The sequence below is a fragment of the Rhizophagus irregularis genome, chromosome 12, assembly GCF_026210795.1.
Source record: "Rhizophagus irregularis chromosome 12, complete sequence".
Classification (NCBI taxonomy): Eukaryota; Fungi; Glomeromycota; class Glomeromycetes; order Glomerales; family Glomeraceae; genus Rhizophagus; species Rhizophagus irregularis.
Window position 1 is genome coordinate 4,137,728 of NC_089440.1, and position 10,926 is coordinate 4,148,653.

The 10,926-nt window shown below is 24.5% G+C and overlaps 3 protein-coding genes across 3 annotated transcripts; 1 reads left to right on the plus strand and 2 right to left on the minus strand.

Moving 5' to 3' along the window:
• Positions 1 to 134: 134 nt before the first annotated feature.
• OCT59_004430 (uncharacterized protein) lies at positions 135 to 844 on the minus strand (the record flags this gene model as incomplete). The annotated part of the gene is made up of 2 exons (XM_025325552.1): positions 135 to 560; positions 782 to 844. 2 exons carry the CDS (start codon positions 842 to 844, stop codon positions 135 to 137), a joined length of 489 nt encoding a protein of 162 aa, XP_025180734.1.
• An 8,636-nt stretch (positions 845 to 9,480) lies between these two features.
• Positions 9,481 to 10,389, plus strand: OCT59_004431 (Signal peptidase complex catalytic subunit S11C). Its single transcript, XM_025316363.2, has 5 exons — positions 9,481 to 9,560; positions 9,624 to 9,733; positions 9,803 to 9,949; positions 10,023 to 10,145; positions 10,211 to 10,389. The coding sequence occupies exons 1-5, from the start codon at positions 9,510 to 9,512 to the stop codon at positions 10,317 to 10,319; spliced, it is 540 nt and encodes a 179-aa protein (XP_025180735.1). The 5' UTR covers positions 9,481 to 9,509; the 3' UTR covers positions 10,320 to 10,389.
• OCT59_004432 (uncharacterized protein) lies at positions 10,342 to 10,917 on the minus strand. Its single transcript, XM_025316364.2, has 2 exons — positions 10,582 to 10,917; positions 10,342 to 10,523 (listed from the first exon to the last, which is right to left on the minus strand). The coding sequence occupies exons 1-2, from the start codon at positions 10,879 to 10,881 to the stop codon at positions 10,410 to 10,412; spliced, it is 414 nt and encodes a 137-aa protein (XP_025180736.1). The 5' UTR covers positions 10,882 to 10,917; the 3' UTR covers positions 10,342 to 10,409.
• Between the last annotated feature and the right edge of the window lie 9 nt (positions 10,918 to 10,926).

Consider the following 10,926-nt stretch of genomic DNA (forward strand, 5'->3'; position numbering starts at 1 on the left):
TGTGAATTTGTGATTAAGTAATTTTTACTTTTATTAAATAATACGCTATAATAAAGATTTATTATATTAAATAATTTTGGCCGGCATTACAGCTCACATGACATAATTTCAAATGACATAATATTGTCATTTACTCACTGAAATGACATAATGATACGTGACATGTCACTAATGTCATTTGTGTCATTTAATATCACTTCACAACACTGCCCTGAAGATATTTCATCAATTTCACGAAACTGTTTGTGCTTTAACTCTTTAAGTGTTAACTCTTGAACGGGCAATTTTTCAGAGCCTTCATTGCTATCCTTAATTAAACGTCGCACCTTATATGTTCCACCTTTTTGCAAGATATCATGAGCCATCATTTCAACGAGTTTGCTGGCTAATGGACTACCAGCAATCTTTGCAAAATTTTTGATTACATTAACAATTATATCTTTTGTATTCTTTTCATAGTGATCATATAAAGCCTTACATATTTCTGGTGAAGTAATAACATATTGTTTATCTTTAAAATTAGAATGGGTAAATATGTATGGCTTTTTTGGAATAATTATCTTTAAAAATTAATCGTATTATACCATATTATCAAATTACAATCTGTCATCCCCGTCAAACACGTTGTTTGCCAAATTCATGCCATGAATAGTATGAGATTTGCCTTCATTTAACTGTTAATAGATGAAATCTGCTAAAAAATACCAATGAGTTATATAGAAAGCCAGATATAGTGAAAAGTGTGTTTTGCCAATGCCAAGTACTAATCCAATTATAATACATCCTTTTTTTCTGTCATTTTTTCTTTACTAATAGTATGATTATTTCCAATCTCTTCAACCATCTGCAAGTATGAAGTCTTTATTAGTATTATATTTTGTATTGATATACTATAGACAGGACCCCAGACATTACATATACAACTCAGTGGCAACTTTTTCGCAGATTGACCTAAATTTCGCAAAAAAAAAATCAGTTTTTTTGTGATTATCTTGGCATCCAGTAGTCCAATTTGTACAAACTTTTTTTTGTTTTGTAGCTCTCATCGAGCTCTACAAAATAAAGAAACTCTGCATGAATCGGATCACTGGATACTGAGATAATCGCAAAAAAGGAAAATAATAAAAGAGCAAATTGGGCCTTTTTTGGCAAAAAGTCAGTTGTGGGTTCTATAAGAGATGTCCAGGGTCCTCTATAGACTATTCCTTTTGGTAAATTACAGAAGCAAAGGAATTTTGCCAGTAGTCTGGGCTTCTTATTTCTATCATCCTTCTTTTCTTCAAATCTATTGTAATATTCTCTATTACAGATTTACTACTATTATCATATTTTTTTTTTATGCCTTCAGCATATTTGGTAAGTTTATTAAAATTTATATATAAAGAATACATAATGATTAATTAAACTAAATCCTAATCTAAGTAACTACCAAACTACTTATCATACACAAAAAAGCATCTCATATACTGTATATACTACTAAGTAGAATTTAGATTCAAAGGGTAAGAACTGCTTGACTATCAATCTATCTTAAAGCAATATTCTCCATTTTTTATATCCATTTGGAATTTCATAAAACCTACTATGCTGCTAAAACAAAATAATATCCTGCTATACCATTATAGACCAACTATAAATATATAATTCAGTTAGTAAATTCCTTCTATAATCCTTAAAGTATTTTTTCATACAATAAGTCATTAGCAAAATGGCAAGTTGGCTAACTTAAAGTTGCATTTAAATTGCAAAAGCCATTTAACTTTCTTAGATTATATATTAATAAAGTGGTATTCCAATAGTATATAAAATACTTCTACTTACTTAAAAATTTCCCTTTACTGAATACTATCTACTATTGATATGACATATTCTAAAGAATTAAGTATAAAAAGTTGGTATGATAGATACACTTAGAATCTACTAACTACTTTTGAAGGGTAATACTAAAGATTTTAAGAAGATTTTTTCCATTAATATTACATTCAGTGATCTATTCAAGATCAATAATATTTGTATATTTGGTCAAGTGTGATATTTTTAAAGCTATAAATTTTAAAAAATAAAATTAGTATTTTTCTGCTAAAAAAATGGACATAATAATCATTGGAAAGAATTCCTTTTTTTCAATATTTAATAACAACATTATTTCAATAAATAAAATATTATTTTGTTGATTGTATAGCTGTAATAAATTATTTAATTATATACTTTTTACCAAACAATTCCCTATATATTCTTTCTTTTAAGACCAATAGTCAAAACAAATTAATTTTATTTAAATAAAGTTTAATTTAGTAAAAATATGTGAAAACTTGAAAGTAATTTATAGAAATGAAGTAGAAAATGAAATTAAATAAAAATTAATAATAATATATATATATATATATTTTTAAATGATTTATATATGCTTTATTGATATTAAGTAGTAATAATATATATTAAAAATAATTCTAATTTAATGAAATAGAAGAGAATGTGAAACTACAGTCAACTTTTAATATAACGAAGTCAGCGTCTGGACTGATCAGGTCTTTATTATAGGAATATTCGTTAATATGATGGGAAAATCTGGTATAACCCAGAAAATTTTTGTATATTATGGTATATTGTCATATAATAATTGTATCTTATAATGCAAAGATGCAAGTTACACAAAATATCTTCGTTATATTGAAAAAAAATTTGTTATAAAAGAAAATTCGTTATTAAAAGGGGCATTTTTCATATACGGTTTATAAAATTTACTTCGTTAAATGGTATACTGCATTTAATTACCGTATAGCGCTACATAAAACACCCTCGGTGTAATTCAAGAAACCCCGCTTAGATTGTATAGTACCCGGGGGTGTTATGTGAGGAGGGGGGTACTATAATAGGGGGATACATTGAAAGGGGGGTACTAATCATGTGATAATATACTGGTAATCTTAAAAAGTAATAAAAAATTCAAAAACTTTCAAGCGTAAAATTAATTTAATTTATTGCAAATGAGAATTCTGTGTCGTTAATAATTACCAGACAAATCTTTTTATCAGATGACCTACAGGGTAGCAAAATTTTGAAAAGTGCAATAAAATGGTCATGAAATTTGATCACGTCAGTATTCTTCGCGTTCTTACAAATTTTCATTTCTTCATTTCATTCATAAAATGGGTCGTCCTCGAGCAAATAAAAGTAGTAACCGCTCAACAATAACAGAGAAAAAAAGGAGACACTGGAACGCACGCGAAAAAGTTGCAATTATTATATATCATGAAAATAACCATAGTAAAAATAAGACAGCAGCAAAGTTTAACATTCAAACAAACCAACTTCGCAACTGGATATCTAAAAAACCTCAGTTACTGAAAGTACAACCAGGTGTTAAACGTTTAAATACAGGAGCAAAACCAAAATACCCTGCTTTAGAAACTGCTTTGCTTATTTGGGTAAAAGAAAAAAGAAAAAATCAAAATGCAGTTACACAAAGCATGATTCAAATGAAGGCCAAAGCACTTGCACAACAACGCCAATGGCAAGTTACATGTTCTGGTGTTGGATCTTTTGCTTTTAGTAATAAGTGGCTAGATGGTTTTATGCGACAAAAAAATTTGAGTAATCGCTGCCGTACTACTGTTGCGCAACATTTACCTGATGATCTAGTTGAAAAACAACAAGAATTTTTATCATACATTGTGTATCGGTGTGTTCAGTATGATTATCCTTTAGCATATATTGGTAACATGGATAAAACGCCGGTATCCTTTGATCTTCCTTCCAATACCACTATTGATGAATTGGATACACGATCAGTTAGCATCCGCACAACAGGACATGAAAAAGCTAACTTTACAGTAGTTTTAACGTGTATGGCAGATGGAACAAAACTTCCTCCACTTATAATTTTCAAACTTAAGAATGTTCCTCGAGGAAATTTTCCTTCTGAAGTAATTATTCGTGCAAATCAAAAGGGTTGGATGAATGAAAATGAGATGCTTTATTGGATCGAAAACATTTGGACTAAACGTGAAAGAGTTTCTAATCCACAGTCATTATTGGTTTTGGATTCGTTTTCTGCTCACATAGTTGATTCTGTTAAAAGGCGTTTTGGTGAAAAAATACCAATATTGCTGTAATTCCTGGAGGATTAACATCCCGCCTACAACCTTTAGATGTTTCAGTGAATAAATCATTTAAGACCAAGGTAATAAGTATTACTCTGATCCCTTTGACAATATCATTTAATTCTATTTTGCTTTTTTGATTCTAGTAGTTATAATAAAAAAAAAATAATAATAAATATTAAAACATGTTATTATTATCCTATAGATGCGACGAAACTATAATGAATGGATGGCAGAAGCGTAAAAGAGTTAACACCAGCTGGTAATTTAAAAAAACCTCTTACGAAACTGTAGCAAAGTGGGTTAGAGATTCATGGAATGCAGTTGATGTTAATTTGATTCAGAAATCTTTTAAATGCTGTGGCATCTCTAATAAGCGTGATGGAACTGAAGATGACTGGATTTTTAACTATAATCGACTTGGACAAGGAAATCAGCCAGGGGATGAAGTAGAAATGCCATCAGATGATGAACGTGGCAATAATGAGGAAGGGAAAACAGATGGTGAATATGTTGGCAAGGAGAGGGAAACGGATGAGAAATATGTTGATGAGGAAGGGGAGGAGGATGATGAGGGAGAATACGAAGGGGAAGAGGATGAAGAGGGAGAATACGAAGGGGAAGAGGATGAAGAGGGAGAATATGAAGGGGAAGAGGATGGATATGATAATAAATACCATAGTCACTATGAACAAGGAACAAATTACGTTAATGTGTGGGATGATTAACAGGTAGTTTTGATCATGTAACAATGCTTATTATTCGTTAATAAAGCTTATCAGTTTCAGTTTTCAGTTTTTTTACTTTTATAAGTTAATTAATAAAGTTAATATATTATTATTTATTACATATTATTATTTATTACATTTAGTTTATTTATTATAATATATAAATGATTAGTACTGGGTACTTTACAAAATTGATAATTGATTAATACCGGGTACTATTTAAAATCGGATATTGATTAGTACCAGGGTACTTTTCAAAAATACTAGAATAATGTAAACTTGAGTAATACCCCGGTACTAATTAAGGGGAGTATTATTCCAGGGGGTACTGTATGCAGCGCTGTACAGTAGTAAAATTTGATATAATGAGATTTTTTTCATATGTTAAAATCTGTACCATACTGAAGATCTGTTATATTGTAAAATTCGTTATATTAAAATTTGTTATAAGAAGAGTTGACTGTAGACTAAATTTAACAATAAAAATATAAAATTAATAAAATTTTTTAACTAAATAGAATAAAGAATAATATTATTGATTTAGAATTAAATTTTTTAATGAAAAAAAAAGGAGAGTAAAATCAGATGAGATTTAATATAAATACAAAAACTGACAAAATTTTTCATATAAAATTTAGTAAAATATATTTAAAAATAGTTTTAATTGAATTTTTAAAGAATAAAATATAAAATAAATTTAAAATTACATAGTTTATAAATATATATAGTAAGAAACATGATGGTAATTAACAGTTTTTGAAATTACAGTCAACCCTTGTTATAATGAACCTTAGGGTCCAGATCTCAACTTCGCTATAAGACTATAGTGAAAATTTTAAGAGATTTGATTGGTTAATTCATTATAGCGAAAGGAAATTTATTATAATTGTCTGAAAAATTCACTATATCAAGGGTTCATTATATCAAGGTTTGACTATATTTATTTGTTACAAAAACTATTTATTAATGCTAATAAATTATATTTAATTTGTAGATATTAAATAATAAATATATTATTATTTACTGATATGGATATTATGATAGTTTTGCTTTATTTTTTAGAAGTAAAGATAAAAGAATATATGTATAAAGTATATATATACCAATACTTTTTATGCAGGTAATATAAGCAATCTATATATTATAATAGAGATATTAGCTATTTATATTACTATTATTAATTTAATTATAGCATATAAAATTTATATTCTTATTTGTAAATATGTAAAAAGTAATAAATTTCAATAGTTAATACTAATTTTAATTTTATTAAATAAATAGTTTTTTAGTATTTTAAAATAAATATAAAACTAACATTTACTAATTACAATATAAAGAAATGGTTTATAGAAGTATTTCTAATAAATTAAAAAAATAAAAACTTCTAAAAAGTTTTTATTTAGTATTTAAATTATATATTACAAATGTATTATAAGCATTACCAAATTTTTTTGTTAAATTAATACCAGTAAATAGAAAACTAATAAAAACTTTATTTGTCCATTCATAAAAAAAGATTCCCATTTGCAACTTTATTTTTATATAACAAAATTTTTTAAAGTTGCAAAGTATTACTCAAGTTAATAGCTTTTTAAACATATAATTTTTATTACTTTACATTAATATTATAAAGTTTATATTGTATAGAAAATTTGTATTCTGATTTGCTATATTGATTATAAGAAATTATCACATAATTTACAATACCTTTAAATAAAATACTTTTGGTAAGAATTGCTTCCAGTATGTAACTTCTTTAAAATTAAAAGTTTTTGGTCCAGATAAATTTGAAAAAATTTTCTTGAAATCTTTAAACTGTTAAAAAGTATCTTATTATTACTTAAATAAAAAAAAATAAGCTTTTTCTTTAACATTCTTTTGCTAGAAAAATAGTCAAAAAATCACTGAAAGTATAATTGATATTCCCTATTATTATATATAAATTTATTATATAATTAATATAAGTTTATATTTCATCTTGTAGTTATATTTATAACAACTTTTAAATTATCAAACTTATATATAATATATATTACATAAAATATCATTATTATATTTAAAAAAGTTTATTATAAAAAGAAATTGGTATAAAAAGGGTTATTTTATTATGTATAGTTTATAGTAGATTTATTTATTAAATAGTATATAGCATTTAATTAATAATATTTATTATAGCAAATTTTTAAAATTTGTACAATATTAAAGATTCATTATATTAAATAATTCATTATATCAAAATTTGTTATAACAATAACTATATATAACAAATTTTTTAATTATATAAATTTATTAAATATAATAAAATTATATTTCCTGAAATGGTATAATTGCACCAAAAATTAAATTATAAAATAAGTCTTATTTTATTTACTTTATTTTTAGATTACTTGTGTAAATTTCATTACTACTATATTTTTATCTAGTAATTTTTTTAAAAAAAGTAAAATATATATTAGCAATATTTTTTTTAAAAAAATAATAAAACTTTTTTCTTTAATCCTTTTTTTATTTTAATTTTAAAAATCTGGTCATATTTTTTATTTAATAAGCTAGCAATCTTATAAAAAAGAAAAAATAAATTAAATTTATTAAAAAAAGTGAAAACCCTTCATCTGCTTTTTCTTACCTTAATTTTTCAAAAGTCTGGTTTTGTTTTTCATTTAAAAGTTCTATAAAAGAAAAAAAAATAAATTAAATTTATTAAAAAAAGTGAAAACCCTTCATCTGCTTTTTCTTACCTTAATTTTTTAAAAGTCTGGTTTTGTTTTTCATTTAAAAGTTCTATAAAGAAAAAAAAAATAAATTAAATTTATTAAAAAAAGTGAAAACCCTTCATCTGCTTTTTCTTACCTTAATTTTTCAAAAGTCTGGTTTTGTTTTTCATTTAAAAGTTCTATAAAGGAAAAAAAATAAATTAAATTTATTAAAAAAATAATAAAATCATCTTTTCCAACCTTATATTTAAAATTCAGAAAAAAACAATATTTACAAAAATAAAAGAAAAAGAAATGTTAGTAATATGTTTCTTAAAGTTAATTTTGAAACTTCATCTTAAAGAAACCAATTTACAGTAAAAATTCTTCAGTTATGTTTTTCATTCAATAACTTTAAAGAAAAAAAAATAACAAACCTTTTTTTCCATATAATTCAATTGTCCAGTCATATTTTTCATTTGGCAAGTTAATAACTTTACAAAAAAGAAAAAATAAATTAAATTTATTAAATTCTTTTTTTAAACTGGATTACCACTAGAAATACACCTGTTTGGCTACCTATCAATGTATCAGTGGTTGGTATTTTAATATGATCTCTATAAGCTAAGTAAATCATTTTAAAAAAATTAAAAAAAAAAATTACAAATTTCAGTTTAAAACTGATTAATAAAAAATATGTAATATATAATATAATATTCTTTTAATACAAATAATAGTAATTTTAAAAAATAATTTTTAAGAAATAAATTTTTTTTTTTTCTTTATAAAGAAATACATATGTGAGGATTGGATCCCAATAAAGAAGAAGTTTGATAAGGTTACATTATACATGAGCAAAAAATTATTGGAGTAAGACTTTTTTTTAAAAAAAAAAAAAAATAATAATAATAATAATTTTACTTTTTATTTATAATTTTATTTTATTTTACTTTTATTTCTTTTTTTAGTTTAATTTTGGTTTATAGTATGGTATTTTGGTTTAATTATTTTGGTTTACTTTCACTATTTAATTTTGTTCTTAATTTATTTGTGATATAATAGTTAATGTTTGATCGGACTGGGGTTGTGATTATTATGTAGTCCAAATAAATATATTCTAATAAAATGATACATGATTTAACATTTAAAAAAAAAAAAAAAAAGAAATAAATTTTTTTTTAAAAAAAATTATATAAATTTTTAAATTAGAAATTTTCTTGAAAATATAGTAAAATTTGAAAATTATTTAATTTTAAATTTTTAAATATTAAAGTTAAACTTTATATATTTTTTTATTTAATAAAATAGACTTATACGGTTATACCATAATAAAAATACTTTCAATATCAAAAAATAATTGAAATATTAAAATACAATATAAATATATTAAAGATAAATATAATATTAAATATGTTGGTTTGACAATTCATTATTATTATTACTAGATATATCTGTTAATTAAAAGAACTTTATTGAATTTATTCTATATACAAGTTACAAATTTAATTATTTAAAAATAATTTCTGCAATTGTTTATTAATTATAAATACAATTAAAATTTTTTAATATGAAAATATGAAAATTCGATTATAAAATTCAATTATTTTATCTGTTATTTTTATTTTTATTTTTAACATAAAGATAGAACAGAAGTACAACAAAACATGTAGTTGCTACCCATGAGACTGTCCCGCTTGATACAAGATGTTCTATTGTATTATGTTAAATGAAAAAATAAAAAAGAATATTGATCTCTATAAAAATGTTCTATATTTTCATAAGTAAATATAAGAGGTCCATACGTTACAATATACCATCCATACCATCCATAATGGTGTAAACGTCGAGGGTGGAAGATTATCACATGATCTGTTAAGTTATCGACTTACGAGTAAAATTTTGATTGGGTGGAAACTTATATAAATTTAAAGATATAACTTTTTTAATAATATAACTTTTCCTTCTTTTTAATAAAATAATAAATAATGTTATTTGAAGACGAAATACGGTTTTTACGAAAAATGAATAAGCGTCAGGTGAAATTTCTTAAAGATGTATACCGTAATTCCAACATTATTAATTATAAATATTTGTTTTAGTTGGCGCAACAAATTTTAAATTTCCTAATGATAATTTCATCGGCATTAATGGTATGGAAAGGGCTAGCTCTTTATACAAATAGCGAAAGTCCTATTGTGGTAGTTCTAAGGTATCAAGACAAAGTCTTATCTTCAATTCTTTATTGATCAAATTTAAACCGATCTATTCTATTTTATAGTGGCAGTATGGAACCAGCATTCTATCGAGGAGATTTATTATTCCTGGGGATGCCAGATGAGCCTATAAGAGTTGGTGATATATGTGTATTCAAAATACCGGGAAGAGATGTTCCGATTGTACATCGCGTCATAAAATTGCATGATGAGTGAGTATTTATTATCTTAGTTGAAAATGAAATATTGACCCGCGAAGGTTTCATTTGCAACTTTCATTTTTAGGAAAGAAACAGGGAAACAATATATTTTAACAAAAGGTGATAATAATCAAGTAGATGATCGTGGATTATATAATCCGGGACAACTTTGGATTCATAGAGAACATATTATTGGAAAAGTTAGAGGGTAATTAATCTATTTTTCTTATGTATTTAAGAAAAAATATCTTTTAACTTTTTTACTTTTTTAAGATTTTTGCCGTATATTGGAATTATTACAATTCTTATGAATGATTATCCTCAACTTAAATTTGTATTAATTGGATTCCTTGGATTATATATGTTAGTTAATCGAGAATAATAATTTGTATAACTTAAATAAATAATAATTAACATGGTGAGAAATCTTTTTTATTACATTGTTTGTATAAAAATAACCCGTAAATGTTAATTAATTGGTAAAAGTAGCGTAGACATTATCAATGAATTTTGCAAGATTCACATCTCTTTGAGAGAGACCTTTACATTCATGTGTTGCAAGTGTTATTTCTACACGATTGTATACCTGAAATAACAATAATTATTACATTGAAATTTAAGTCGCATATAAGAATTTAACTTACATTGAACCATTCTGGATGGTGGTCAACCTTGTCTGCTCTTAATGCAATTCTAGTCATGAAACCAAATGCTTCGTTAAAATCCTTGAAAGTAAAATTTTTCTTTATTGCATCCCGGTCTTGTACCATTTCCCAAGAATCGGAAAGTAATGGTGAAAGAAGTGTATTGCGTTCCTCTTCGTTTAACTTTTGTACTCCCATTCTTTTTATCGTTGTTGAATAAAATGAATAACGTAACGTCGGTAATATATGAAATAATGGACGAAAGGAGACAGATTTTGTAAAACCAGATAAAGCGAACATGTACAAATTATCGGAAGTTATAAACGTTTTAGAATTAATTATGAC

Coding starts and splice junctions, on each gene's coding strand:
- OCT59_004431 (XM_025316363.2), top strand. CDS start 9,510: ATGTTATTTGAAGACGAAATACGGTTTTTACGAAAAATGAATAAGCGT. Junction 9,561..9,623: donor GAAAAATGAATAAGCGTCAG/GTGAAATTTCTT, acceptor TATTTGTTTTAG/TTGGCGCAACAAATTTTAAA. Junction 9,734..9,802: donor CCTATTGTGGTAGTTCTAAG/GTATCAAGACAA, acceptor TCTATTTTATAG/TGGCAGTATGGAACCAGCAT.
- OCT59_004432 (XM_025316364.2), bottom strand. CDS start 10,881: ATGTTCGCTTTATCTGGTTTTACAAAATCTGTCTCCTTTCGTCCATTA. Junction 10,524..10,581: donor ACCATCCAGAATGGTTCAAT/GTAAGTTAAATT, acceptor TTGTTATTTCAG/GTATACAATCGTGTAGAAAT.